Here is a 15,065-nt window from a genome sequence, read left to right as displayed (position 1 = left end):
AGTGCCCTTAAATGAAGGAAAAGAAAAAATCAGCATGTACATGATAATATACAAGGCCATATCAAGGCTGAAACTGGCCTCATCCAATGCCCATCAAGTGTCTGCAATGAGCAAACCGCTCTGGAGGCAAACTCTTTGTCAACAGATCAGCCGGGTTGTCATCCGTATGAATCTTAACAAGCTGAATTTGCTTGTTCTCTATCACCTCTCTGATGAAGTGATACTTCACATCCACATGCTTTGTCTTTGCATGAAAGACAGGGTTCTTTGCCAATTGGATGGCACTCTGACTGTCACAATGCAACAATGGAATATCCCCTGTATAACCCAAATCAACCACTAGCCGAGATAGCCATAATGCCTCCTTGCAAGCCTCTGTGGCTGCAATATACTCGGCCTCTGTAGTAGATAAGGCAGTGCACTTTTGCATCCTGGATATCCATGACACAGCACCTCCTATGAATGTAAACACATAACCGGTAGTAGACTTTCGGTTATCTGGATGACCGGCATAATCCGAATCCGTGTAACCATGCACTAATGCATCCTGTTGGCCAAAGCAAATGCACATATCCTGTAGGTATCTCATGACACCTTTCACTGCTTCCCAATGCTTCTTGCCAGGTTTGGCCATGTATCTAGAAACCACTCCCACTGCAAATGCAATGTCCGGCCTAGTAGCAACCATGGCATACATGAGACTGCCACAAGCTGAAGCATACGGAATCTTGGCCATATCAGCCCTGTCACTATCCGACTGTGGGCTGTCCATAGCACTGAGTTTCACATATGGAGGCAAAGGAGTACTAGTCTTCTTCCCCCCATCCATATTGAACCTCTGCAAAACTTTGCCAATGTATTCCTTCTGAGACAAATACAACACATGCTGATTTCTGTCCCGAAGTATCCGCATACCCAAGATGTGATTTGCATCACCCAAATCCTTCATATCAAAGGTTTGATGCAGCCTCTTCTTCAAGGCATCCATCTCTTTACGAGATTTCCCGGCAATCAACATATCATCAACATACAAGATGAGGATCAATAGACTGCCATCCAAAGCTTTCTTGGTGTATAAGCAGTGATCTATGTCACTTCTCCTGAAATTTTGGGATTTCATGAATGTATCAAATTTATGATACCATTCCCTTGGTGCCTGTTTGAGCCCATAAAGACTCTTTTTCAGCTTGCATACAAGCTTCTCCTTTCCATTCACTGCATAACCCTCTGGCTGTTGCATATATATCTCCTCATGGAGATCACCGTGAAGAAAAGCAGTCTTCACATCCATCTGAATCAAATCCAGATCATCATGAGCAACCAAAGCTAATACAGCTCTAAGTGTGGTCATTTTGACCACTGGAGAGAAGATCTCATCAAAGTCCACACCATACTCCTGCTTGAAGCCCTTAGCCACTAACCTGGCTTTGTATCTTGGCTTTGCATCAGGTGCAACTTTGAGCCTGTAAACCCACTTGCATGGCAAAACCTTCTTGCCTGCAGGTAAATGCACCAACTTCCATGTTCCATTTTTGTGCAGAGAATCCATCTCTGACTTCATAGCACGCTCCCAAAGAGCCTTGTCTGCCCTCTGTAAAGCCTCCTTATAACATGAGGGCTCCCCACAGTCAGTGAGCATCAAGTAGTCAACCCCTAGAACAAACCTGTCAGGGGCTCTGGAGGGTCGTGTGGACCTCCGTACCCAATGACCATCATTTGCAGGTTGCTGTCCAGCCTGCATATCACCTATTGGTGGCTCCTGTTCCATGCCATAAGGTTGAAAGATCATGCCCGGTATCTCCTCTAACTGTGGAATATCCATAGGGATATCTTCTGCCATCTCTGGCTGTCCATTTAGACCATTTTCAGCACCATTTAAGGTCTGGTTTTGCTGCTGTAATGGCTGATTTACAGCCCTTGGATGTTGTCCATGATGTCCATCATCATCAAAGATGACTCTGCCAGGCTCCTGTTGCCTTGCAGGCTCCTTATACATGCATGTTTCATAAAAAATGACATCATTGCTGCGTATAATCTTTCTATTCACTGGATCCCAAAGTCTATATCCCATTTCACCTCTGTCACCATATCCTAGGAATATGCATTTGTGAGACTTAGGATCAAGTTTGGTGCGCATTTCCCTGCGTATGTGCACGTACGCAACGCAACCAAACACTCTCAAGTGCTTGTATGACGGAGGCTTCCCTGTCCATACTTCCTCTGGCACTTTTCCACCAAGCCTCGTGTTAGGTGACCTGTTTATAAGATGAACGGCTGTCATAACAGCTTCAGCCCAGAAACCATGAGGTAATGCAGCATGTGACAACATAGAACATACCTTCTCCTGAATGGTCCTGTTCATCCTCTCTGCTGTCCCGTTTTGTGGAGGATCATAAGGAGTAGAGAGCTCCCTCTTGATGCCTTTAGCATCACAAAAGTCCTGAAACTTTTCTCTTTTAGTCTTCCATGCCATATTTTAAACACTTTCTTTTAGCCACTAGTGGTCTATTTTTTCTCTCTTTAAAAAATAATAATAAGGGGAAGAAAAAGGGGGAAAGAGCGCCGGGGGGGGGGGGGGGGGGGGGGGGGGGGGGGGGGGGGGGGGGCGGCAGCGGGGGGGTAGGGGGTGTGGATGGGTTTGTCAGTTTTGGGAGAGCGATGGGACAACCAAAATCACACGTTTGTGTGCAAAGATTTTTTCTTTACTTGAAGGGATGTTGGGGTTCAAACTGATGACCTCTTGGCCCTTGGGTAGGGTGGATCCTTGAGCTGAGTATGAGAATGTTTTTTTAATCTTTTTGACTTGTGACAATTTCCCTTGTGACCCTTCTGAACATGTAAGGACCTCTTTTGGATTGAAAAGTTGTTACATTGTCCTTCGCATTGAGTGGTCACCATGACTCACGGTTTATACTAATACAAATTTACAAGCATCTACTAATAAGGAGAGTTCATATAGAGCATCGACTAAATCATCCAAGGTTATATTTTTCTAAACATATTATAGAAACAAAGCAATCATGCCATTGATTAAGGTGGCAGGTCAGAAGGGGATACTTACTCAACTGTGGATTGCAACTTATGCAGGGAATCAGCTGAAGGTCGCTATGTTCCTAATGAGGGATTTTTTGAAGATATGGTGGGCAAAGATCCAGCATATGTGATAGGAGAATCAAGTGAAGTATTGCCTGATGAGGATGCTAGAAGTGTGGATGAGGATGATACTGGCACTGTGAGTGAACAAGAAGAGGTAAAGGATGCGACAGATCGTATGATGAACTTAGCCTCACAGGAGATCCCCAAGGAAGCTGCCAACAAAGAGGTGGAGGGTCTAGCTTCTGAAATCGAATCTGGAAAAGTTGATGATGGTGCTGACGAAGATGGTGAATCTGTGGAGACACCTATGACTGTTGAGGAAATTGATGCACTTCTAGACAAGTGTTTGCTGCAGGCGCTCCACACAACTGTCAAAGAAAAGGACTTGCCTATGCCAGGCAGTACTTTGTGGTAACATTAACAGAGCTACTGATAATTTTGTTCTAGGATTGTCACACATGTACCCTTCCAAGACGATGAACTATTTTTTTGGTTTGATATTCCCACTCTGTACATGCTTTTGCTATGGAGTGTTCACTTTCCATAAGGTTTAGAACTTATGGTTTGATGCTAAGCCCTTCCCTTCTCTCTTGATTTCTCTTTGTTTAAGGCTAAGGTGTAATTTGGACCTTCAACACGCGCGCGCGCGCACACACACACACACACACACACACACACACACACACACTTTTTTTTTTTTTGGATGGTAACATAGTTGCTTCTATTGCTCAACAGGTCCAACCACATATTGTCCTGTAGGCCTCCAGGAAAGACATTGGACTTGAAAAAATCATCACACAAAAAGCTCGCAAAGTGGCTACAATCTAAATCATCAACTGGATTGGTATGAACACCTCATTTTTGTTTGGACATTGCTTAAAATCTTGCTATTAGTTCAGGGTTTTCATTAAATAAAAATTCGTTTCTAAGGATACGATTTTTTTCTTCAATTCCTAGATTTCAGCAAAAGAAGACAAGCATCGGAAGGAGGTCATGTTGCTTGGCTTCAACCGTGGACATACAGATTATCTAGCATTCAAACCAGTGAAAAAAGCTGCTATTCAGGAGGTGAATACAGTGCCTTCAACCAATGATGGACATCAGTCTGCTGGGCAAGTGGAGGTGTCAGAAGTCTGGAAATGCACACCTCATGTCAGTCCAATATTTGAGGCAGTTGGTGCTGACTCAAGTAGGTTATATGGTTCATCCGAGGCATCCGATGTTGTATTCGCCTATGTGGAGAAAGAGAACCTAGTAAAACAAAGTGACAAGGCAGTAGTTGTACTTGATGCATTGCTATGTGATGCACTCTACAAAGGCACCATCAAGAAGGGGAGTAGCTATCCCACAGAGATCCATAAGAGAGATTTGGGTGCCACCGTTTTGAGCCGCATGCAAGCACACTTTAAAGTCATCAGGGGGAATGAGTCCGCGCTCAGGAAGGGAGCAATTAAGAGTGTGCAGATAATGATGGAACGGCGGCAAGGAAGCAAGAAGGTTACGAGAGTGTCTGGGATGGAGTCGTTTCTTGTGGATGCAGATATCCTGGCCAATGAGCTACAGAAGAAGTTTGCCTGCAGCACGTCAGTTGCTGAGCTGCCTGGTGAGTGGTTCAATGTCTGATCTTTCAAGTGAAATAGCTGAGATGTGTAATTCTCTGCTTAAGACAATTATTTTACTCTTTTATACTGTTGATTGGTTAACATGATGATGCTCAACTTTATACTTATGTTTCAAGTGGTTGATCTTTCTTTTTTGTTGCTGGGTGCGTGGGTGGGGTGGGCATTTACAGGGAAGAAGGGCCAGTATGAAGTACTTGTACAAGGTGGTGTTATAGAGGATCTTGGAAAGCACTTGGTTCAACAGTATGGCATACCAAAGAAGTACATTGAGATTCTTGATAAGACTAAGAGATAAAGAAGAAGATTTCATAGTAAATAGAGAATCTCGAACTGTCAGTATCAGATTGTGGTGCAACTTGATGTGGAAACTGAAGATGAGGTTGTGTGCTTTTGAGCTACAGTGTATATTGTTACGAGGGTCTTAAAGCTGCAAAATTTCATTCTTTCAAGGTTCTAGCCTGTATGGCACATACACAAAGAGGTCATGTGGACGATACAAGTGCTTGCTCAACAGTGAATATCCATGCAGTCACATGCACAATCTACACATGCATAGGGCTCGAGCAGAGCCACTTAAGACTGCTGGTCGGCCCTGTTTGCAATTAGGTGCACTACTGCATGCTTTACAATAGTTATCAAGTCTATTACGAATCACGTATTTGGTGGACTTTATATTTCAGCTTGATACATATGTCGTTGGACATTAATGTGGAACTTTTGAGTATGATATGGAGATTTGAGATAGTTTATTTGTTTGCTTGTATTGTAATTGATGTTACATGTGTAGGTGACAGGTGGCAAACAATGTAATGGTCTTTATAATGTGTTTCATGCCTGCCTTCTTATCCATTATTTAAACATGGCAACAAGATTTGAGAATGTTCTATAACTTGTTTGCCCCTCAAGCTTGAATGTCACGTTGTTATGAGATGCTTTGTGATGTTCCATGTAGTAGGTTGGGCAGCTGAACATATAGTGTGTCTCATCTTCTACTTCTCCAGTGGTACATACTCTGCATATCCTTATCTCCTGGGAGATATCCTCAGCTCAGCTAGTCTCTACCCTGAGGTGGTGGGAGGATACCGAGCTGGCCAATCGCTCTTGAATGTGTAAACATGTGACGCGTATCTCTATTTTTCTCAAGGTCTCAAAGAATCTATCCTTTGAGAGTCCCAAGAAGTGCTCTCTGTAGAACTTAACGTTTCTTACCAATGTTTGACAGGGACACCCACATCCGATGTATGTGTAGTTCGAGTAGATCTAACTGTATGATCCGGTTGATCTGCTGTGAGGTTGAGGTAGGAGGGATCCAGGTGGTTCTGAAATGAGGGGAGACGGTTTGTTTGTAGGCTATGTGCATGAAACCATTGAACTTCCTCTGAATGCCATGCATGTGTAATTAATGGTGGTGGTTGTGTCAATGAGCAGGAGGGCGATCTAGCTCTGTGTGACTCTCTCTCTCTCTCTCTCTCTCTCTCTCTCTCTCTCTCTAACTGCATAGAGGACTCCACCTAGGTGCGGCGGCGGGAGGCAGTCTCTGTCAAGAATGTATACATGCTGAATGTGACGGTTTGAAAGAGGGAATCTGTAACCAATGAAGGCCAAGACAAACTCTGCACGTATAATGTTTTGTAGTACTCATGGTTTACCTTTGAGCATGCATGATGAAATCATTACTTGTAGCTTCTCTATGTTTCTCAACTCATGCTTCCTTGGGCCTATCCATAGCTGTTGGTCCTATTCAAATATTAAAGAGCCAATATGTAGTACTAGGCTCTTGGAAATGAGTCTGAAAACACAATCTCTCTAGATGGGCTAGAGGCGTGCCCTCTAGCTGGCTAGTTGGCCAGTGACAGTCGTGGTCATGCAAAGCTTGGGAGCCGTAAAAGTGATTCCAAGGTATATGTGCTTTTGCACAATCTCCATTGGGGCCTCTCTATATTAGATAGATAATCATGAGGTGACCACATAAGACTTGTTGATGAAGACCATAACCACAGTTTTGCCAAATTTGACTGTAAGATCACTCTCCTTGCAAAATCTTTCTGATGCATCCCAGTGTTTCTGCAAATCCTCTGTTGAATATGAGATCAAGACAATGTTGTTGGAATATAGCAATATGGGCACTAGCACGTGGGCCAATGGCGAGCACGTGTCTCCAAAATTGTCCACAGATTGCAATCTGATCAATGTATAGACGAAAGAGTGTAGGTAAAATTGGGGTAGGCTACATATATCTCCCAAGAGTACACCAAGTGCACGTACTTTGCCAATTACTGCCTTGTGTAGAGTCATTACATCTCATGTGAGAATTGGAGCTCTTGTTGTAGGTGTTGTATCAAAAGGGATCGGGGAACAGAGTTAAGGCTTTGCAAAAATCCAGAAAGTAGCATTACACATTTCTTTCATGACATGGCCTTGTCTATGATACCTTGTAAAATAAAGATGTAGTCCAGCTTGGAGAATGGTAACATGGATTATTGCAAATGGATTTTGTTTGTTTGTTTTTTTTATTGTAGTGACTCTCTCTTGAACCAAATATCATATGCCCAACGACTCTCTCTATCCCAATCATAAACAATAAAAACATATCATTGTGGTTTTAACCCTTTTCTCCTAGTGCACATGCAATGCCATCATCTCCAAGCTTTCCCAAGGTACCTTTTCCAATCCTTGCCTCCCTCCAAACATGCCACATTGCCCTCCTTAGTATGTCTGCTTGGCCTAGAAGAGCATGCTCCAAGGCTTGAGAAACACAAGAGAAAGAGGAAGTGGCAAGAAAGAAGCAATGGCATAAAGTTGAGAGGGGGTCGTCAAGGCTTTTAAAAAAATATATATATATATGACCTTATTGAAATGAAGTGGGGTCCTTTTATGCTTGATCAATCAGCCTTATAGGTTTAAAGAAAAATATGAAATTTTCTTATGCCGTGCAACCAATACACACACACACACAAAAAACATAACCATAGGGAATATCTTCCTCTTTAATATCCTAGAATATTTTGTATCATTCATGATCAATTGTTCATTTTAAACACATGTTTCCATGCAATAATTTAAACGCCACCATGCTTACCTACAAACTTACTAACTATTTGATTGTTTCCCATTGATCATTTAAGTTTGAATAAGTAAATTATAGACCTCATTTTTGGTGTACACGGTAATTTTACAAAGTGATCTTTTAAAGAATGTTGTGGTACATATTAAATTGCATAGTGATCTTTCATAATTTGATTGATAGTATTAAACACATCTTTCTATGCTTACGTAGTACCTGCACTTACTAAATAATTGGTTGTTTATATTTGAAATTTTAAATTTGGAGCAAATAATAGATCTCAACTTTAGTGATCTTTCAAAGATTATTTAATGTATAGTAAATTACATAGTGATCTTTCAAAGCATGTGAGATTGTGTGTAAATTGTTCTATTTTGTTGGAGGTCACACATTGTAACCGGCGTAAAAAAAAAAGGGTCCCTTAGTGTTGGATTGCTAAGGCTAGAAAGGTCCAAGTTCTTGCTCCATGCTTCTTTGCAAGGATCAACACACTAGTGAGAATATAAGACAAATGGTTTGGTTCTATGGAGATAGTGTTGATCACTCATGGATACTCTCAAAAAGTAGTATTGATGAGGGTGTGCCACCCTCAAGTTGGAATTTTAAGATAAACAATCTCGCTCTATCAAGATAATGTTGATGACACATGGACACCCTCAAGTAGTGTTGAGGGTGTGCCACTCAACGTGCCAAATGCATTGCCAATTGTTGAAGGGACATCACTCAACCTTGTAGAGAGAGATAATAGACTACAACAAGGTGGCTTTGTACTTATGAGGGCACAAAAGGCTAAGGAGCAACACTAGAGACCAAAGTACTGAGGTAGATCAAAGACCATCCCAGCATTTTAGCCTAGCCAGTATAGTGGAGGAAAGTTGTGACAAAGGATATGCATACAAGGATGGACTCAACTAGATATGGAATGCAATGTGTCAGAAATACATGTGGTTAAAGAAAATGAGCATGTGGAACTTTATGGTCTCAATTCCTGGAATTTTATGGTCTCAACTCCTGGATCTATAGAGAAAGGAGTAGAATAGAAGGTATGGTATTTTCCCCTCATGCACTTGTGAGGATTTCAAAAGAAGAATGGGTAGAGCAGATGGATTCTTTTTTGAGGCATGTTAGCCTAGATATGGAAAGGCATAAGTTCATGCACTAGGAAGCTCTTACAAAAAAAGAGAGATTTACCAAGACTATCAGCAACACATTGATGTTGTGCAATCATAAAATGGATTCCTAAGATCATTTGCTTATATTAACTTCCATCTTGTTTTTAATTGGGGCTATCTTTTAGCCTTAAATTTTTATTTTCCTTTCATGGGTTTTTGTCTCTTTACATGAATGTACATAGATCAATTTTTTTAAAAAGGTTACAAGGATGGATGAGCGCTTGCCACTTTATAATGGGATAGAGATAAAAAAAATTTAAGGCTTACAAGGATATATTAGATGCACCTTTTACGCACGCACACGCGCATGCGCACGTGCACGCACACACACACACACATCCCCCCCATCCCCTCTACTGCTTTAAGTGTCTGTAGCTCTCCTTTGACACTAAAATACTCACAAAAAAAAATACATTTTGTTATACTATCTTTGAGTGGGATACTATCTGCTTTAAGGGTCTATAGCTCTCCTTGTGTGAAAATTGGCATTGAGATCCTCTCAAAAAATTACATTTTGTTCTACTATCTTTGAGTAGATAGTATATCTTTGGGAACCTATTTGTTGTGGATTTTTTTGGGGAAATGTCTATAGCTCTCAACGTGTGAAAATTGACACTAAAATACTCTCAAAAAATCATTTATTCTACTATCTTTGAGTAAATACTATTTCTTTGGGAAACTATCTTAAAGGTTAGTGTTGATTTTTTGGCATTAGGGGCTTTAAGGACCAATTTTTACCCCTTTCTCGATGCTTGTAGACTTTATCTCAAAAAATGCTTGCCCCCTAAAGTGGCCAAGTCTACTTTTGTCCATCTTCTTGAACTACCTTCATGCCCATGCTCTCATGCCCAGTACCACCCAATGTGAATCCTTGTCTATTTGACCTTCTTAATAAGAATCTTTGACATATCAAAAAGATGCTTGTTTATAAGCATATTTGACATATAAAAAATATGCTTGTTTGTAAGCATATTTGACATATCAAAAAGACACGTGAGCCCACCATCAAAATAATTCATGTGACCTACCTATTAACCTAGCTAAGAAGGAAATCTTTTGTGATGATGCCAATTTGAAAAGTTTGCTTCAAAAAAAGAAGAAGAAGACCAAGAAAGAGATGTTGCTAAAGATCCAAATCTCAAAATGTCTACATTAGTAGCACCCAAAACCACTAAGTTGACACATCCCATTAGCCCCTCCATCATCTTCTCCAGCCTTTACCCCTCCCTAAAAGACTCCACCTAGAATCATCCCACCAATATCCCTCATTTTTCTTCTCTTCATATCCCTCCTCCCTCCTCTTTTTTACCTTTCTTTTGATCTTCTTTCCTCTTCTTCTTCTTTTCCCCCCAGACATACTAAACCCATTGGTCCTTAGGATATACTATTAAAATCCAAATTCTTCAAACTAATCTAAGAGGTGAGTGAGCTCATCAATGACTCACTTATACTAGAAGATCTACTACTCCTTGAGGACTACTACATCCACAAAGAGGAGCCAAACACACCATCAACTAAACACACTTCTATTCCACAAGGGGAAACTCTTAAGTTAGTTCACAATGCTAAATATTTTGTTGTTCAGTGAAGGTTTTGTTCCATTTAGTGCCCATAGTGCAATAGATGATGTTTAAGTGATCGAGGAGACCCAACTTGCAAAATGTTTTCTTTTTATTAATTTTAAAAGTTTTAATGGTTTAAATATCATTTAAATCCTCCCTTCTAAACTTCTCCTTTTGATTTTAATAACGTCAACCTTATGGCTTTAACACTTTTCTGGTAAAGAAAATGCCACTTTTGTGGCTTTAACACTTATCTCTAAAAGCCACTTTTGTGGCTTTAAGAGACTTTTGTAAAAAACTCATTTCTCTTAACAAATATTGTTTTAAAGATATTTATACTAGGAAAATACTCTCAACAAAAAGATATTGGCCTTTTTTTTAATAAAGCACCAAAAAATGATTTGATGGCTCTTTTGCAAGAGAGTTTAAAGTACCAAAAAATGATTTGATGGCTCTTTTGCAAGAGAGTTTAAACTCTCTTTTGCAAGAGAGTTTAAAGTATTAAATTTTAAACGTTACTTTGAAAATACCTTAAATATTTTTTAAGAACACTCAAAATGCAATATAAAAATTATCCTATATGTATTAAGGACATTTGTGTTTACCTTTTATCAATTGAAGAGACACTTTTTTTAACAAGTCTCCTTGAAGATAAGGCTTTTTATACTCTTTCTACATGGTTAACATGCTTTCTTTACGTGCAGTTGCCATTTTGAAATCACCTTTTGTAGGGAGTCGGGACACATGATGTAAGATTATTATGGGATCTAATTGAGCTTACAATATATATGTGTAAATAACATGTGCAAATTACTTTTTTTGCATACATAGCTAGATTTTAGATTCACTAGCTTTTTGGGCTATTAGACAATCCATGGGTCGAGTGGACATTGTAAATAAAGGCTTTGTATAAGGAATTTCTACAAATGAGCAATTCCATTTTCACAATTGAGTCTTGCTTGAGCTCTTGTGTTGATAGCTTGCTTGCTTGCTTTCTCTCTAGGGTTTGCATGCTCTCTCTCTCTCTCTCTCTCTCTCTCTCTCTCTAGTCATGTATCTCTCATTTGTTTGCTTCTCCTCCACCTCCCCCATCTTGCAAGCACCCATGGCATTGAGCTTGAGGTGAGCTCTTCCATAGGTTCTTCCCTCCTTGATCTCTATGCACTTTTACAAGGCACCATTAGAGTGACACCCTTAGTGTTGAAGGCGAGTTTCCTAGCTTTCCTAAAGAGGGGGATGTCAGCCCCGTATCCACCCTTGCATTCTTTCCTTACTCCCATCTTGCAAGGGAACTAGATTATTCCCATTTTGGTAAACATCTTTTGCATCATTAGGGAAGATGCCCAAGCTAAGGTTCTCCTTGCATTCACTTTTCTTAGTAGACTCTTCTGTTTGCTTAGTTGGAGTACAAAGTTGCTTAGTTAGAGTGCAAATTTACAAAGATCTTAATTCAGTCATTACTCTTTGCATAATCATGTTAATAATACATTACATAGGTCATTCTAAAGCTTAGGATTTGACTTTCATCTTTGTTTTTTTAATTGTCATAGTAGATTAGGCATTTAGGATTAATTAGAGAATTAAGGGGCAAAATGCTAATTTTTACAAAAATCTATGGTCATAATCCTATATGACGTAGTCTCAGACAAGAATCATGTGTGATTCTTGGTTGCTCTCTCCAAGATTCCTCAACTGCTTGTGTGAATGGCATGGGTGTGAATGATTTCAAAGTGCATGAAAAGGGAATGTCTAGTCTTTAATCAGAGTAATTGCCCATTAAGGAACTGCCAGTTCAAGTATAAATTGAAAATCACTTGCTAATAGTCATCATGAGAAATGAATCAGATGCCCATTTTCAGGTATTTTGGCCATAAAATACCACCACTCATTTTACTTATTTTAAGTGACAGTTAAAAAAAAAGAAAAAAGAAAAAGAAAAAATAAAGGTAAATTTTTAGGAGAGGGGGCATTTTTTCTAAACCCCCATGAAAAATCATAGTTTGCGTAATCTGATGGGGTTTTTTTTTAACAAAAACACGTGGGATTTATTTGAGAATCGTGCAGTATGCATCACTACTGAAAGTAAATCAATCTCTCGTTAATCCACGGTTAAAAACATGCATTGAAGTTCTTAAATCATGTAAATCAAGCCCTATTCTCCTTATTCACGCATTTTCCTGAATCCATTATATTCACATTTTTGTCGCTAATTTTTGAATCCATTATATTCACCATTTTTCTCGCTAAATATATTGTGTAATTCATATGAAGTCACACAGAATTCCTGCTGAATCTTTGCAAGGACCCAGCTCTTAAATTATGGGTAGTTCTTGGCAAGACTTACTCTTTTTGAATCATCATGTGCTGACTTTATGGGAATTATCTGTAATTTATATTGAATCAATAATGTGTTTTCCTATATAAGAATTTGATTTTTTTAATGCTTAAATTCATGCCACTCCACTTGCATTGGAAATACTTAGATTAGCAATGGAAATAGGGAGAGGGGTAGCTTGAAGTATCACCACCTTGCGACTCCACTTGCATTGGAACTTGTTGAAATATCTTAGCCAGTCCATATCTCCAAGATAATGACTACGTATGATGAATCTGCTAAATCTAATTCATTTGGACATGTAGAAGACCAAGTCAATGTGAGTGCCTTTGTCCTCTTGCTTGATGGTAAGGCAAGTTAATGGTTTTAATCATTAAAACTAGAAGACAAGGTGGATTTCAATGCCTTAAAGAAGGCATCTGCTCACATGGAACCCATTGAATTCTAATGGACCACCTTTACAATGTCCAACATCTCGAGGGAGAGTCAATTAGGGAAAGTTTAGGACTTGAGTCAAGGATGAGCTAAGATAAAAAGGATTGGTTTGGACTTGAGATAAAGAGGGAAATAATAGGTCTTGGATGAGCTAAGTGAATAATACTTGAGTCCAAATGACATAAGTTCAAGTGCCAAATCATAAATTGGGACTAAGAGACAAAGGATTGTTTTAGGACTACTATATAAGAGCTATTATTAGAAATAAAAACCATAGGACTAACAAAATAAATGGATTGATCTAACATACAACTCTTCTTGTCACCATATTAAGAAGAATGGTTTATGCATTTACAACATTATGTAGGTAGAGAATTGCCATTGTTAATGAAGTGGATATAATAAAATTCCATGTTTATGACCATAAAAAGGTTATATAGACCAAAAAAGAGTAGAGGTAAGGCTATCATGTTCAAACCATTTCTAAAGGTGTGGAATATATGGAAGGATTGATGCTGATAGAGAGAACGTTGTTTTACTTATGATAGCCCATATAGGGAATGTTTAAGTCCATCAAATAATCACGTCTTTCCAAGTCCATTTAAAGGAAATAATGATGATGATATCTTGATAATTGATCCTTTTGAAATACCTATGCTATCTAGACAATGCTAGAGATTGGTATGACAAGTATGGTCAAGAATGTAAAGATAGGGAAAAGAAAGAGAGAAAGATTACAATCATAATGGAGTACCACATGCACTCATGATGGAGTACCACATGCACTCAAGGGAGTACCACCATAGCCATAGAAGCATGGAGCGCCAAGAAGTATGATTTCATTAGTAAAAGTATGTTATGCCCCTAGTTACAATATTCACTTATATACTTGCCCACCTTTTCACACTCATTAATGTTGGGTCTCCATACTTGCCCGGCCATATCTATGCCCGTGGGCTATCTTTGAGTCTAATTCCAAGCCCCTTTCATTACAAGCCATCCCCACCCAAAGGTTTCGTCTCCTCGAAATCATGTATGGAGAGCTGTTGGGAATCTTCTTGACTTTCCTCATGAATGCAAAAGTACATTTGTTGCAACTCCAAAAGTGCCTCACACAAAAGAACTCCACATAGAGCTGTCCACTTATTTGTTGTACATATGGACTGCTCTCTATGATATCCATAAGCCCACAGAGTCTTGTTGAGCATTGATTGATGAGTGGTGAAATACACCAATGGCCATGGCTGTCCATACAGTAAATTTGCAGCAATGACACCATTCATCATGACATCATCCCATTCCATGCATACAGCTGTCCAAAGACACCATACCCATCCGCTGCAAATGGCAATGCATAGTATCCGTCTGCTTCAAGTGGCAACGCATGCTGTCCACCCGGATCATATGGAAATGAATCCACATCAAGCATCTTTCCATGTATACCGGGATCAAATGGGTATAAAACATCATGGTTGGAAGTGTCATCTCACCAACCAATTATCTGCCATCAAAGTCCACCCATGAATCACTTCCATAAACCAAAGCATCATCATCATCATTACCCAAAGCATTTTCCTCATAATTGTCGTCTCATAAGGATCACAATCAACCACATTATTACCTTCATCCACACTTATCATTTTGTGAATCCACATCATATGCCACATCTTCATGGTCGGCAACCACAAATCCCTCATGCAATGCAACACCATGAAGATCTTCATAAGAGTTGTCTCCCTCATCAAGAAGAGTCTCATTGCATTCATCTTTATCCATACA

General features: G+C 39.6%; 1 protein-coding gene across 2 annotated transcripts in view; it reads left to right on the top strand.

Annotated features, from left to right (window-relative positions):
- Positions 1-5,470, top strand: part of LOC147634699 (eukaryotic translation initiation factor SUI1 family protein) — a 42,518-nt gene extending 37,048 nt beyond the window's left edge. For both annotated transcript variants that reach the window (XM_086803838.1, XM_086803840.1), the window contains 4 exons: positions 3,088-3,507; positions 3,832-3,940; positions 4,054-4,699; positions 4,889-5,470. In XM_086803838.1, coding sequence (XP_086659964.1) covers positions 3,088-3,507; positions 3,832-3,940; positions 4,054-4,699; positions 4,889-5,013 — 1,300 coding nt within the window. In that variant the 3' untranslated portion in view covers positions 5,014-5,470. The remainder of the gene's footprint in view (positions 1-3,087; positions 3,508-3,831; positions 3,941-4,053; positions 4,700-4,888) is intronic.
- The last annotated feature ends 9,595 nt before the right edge of the window (positions 5,471-15,065 follow it).

Source organism: Cibotium barometz, chromosome 10 (assembly GCF_041138505.1).
Source record: "Cibotium barometz isolate CiBa-2024 chromosome 10, ASM4113850v1, whole genome shotgun sequence".
NCBI lineage: Eukaryota > Viridiplantae > Streptophyta > Polypodiopsida > Cyatheales > Cibotiaceae > Cibotium > Cibotium barometz.
This window is presented reverse-complemented; position numbering and strand designations above follow the sequence as displayed.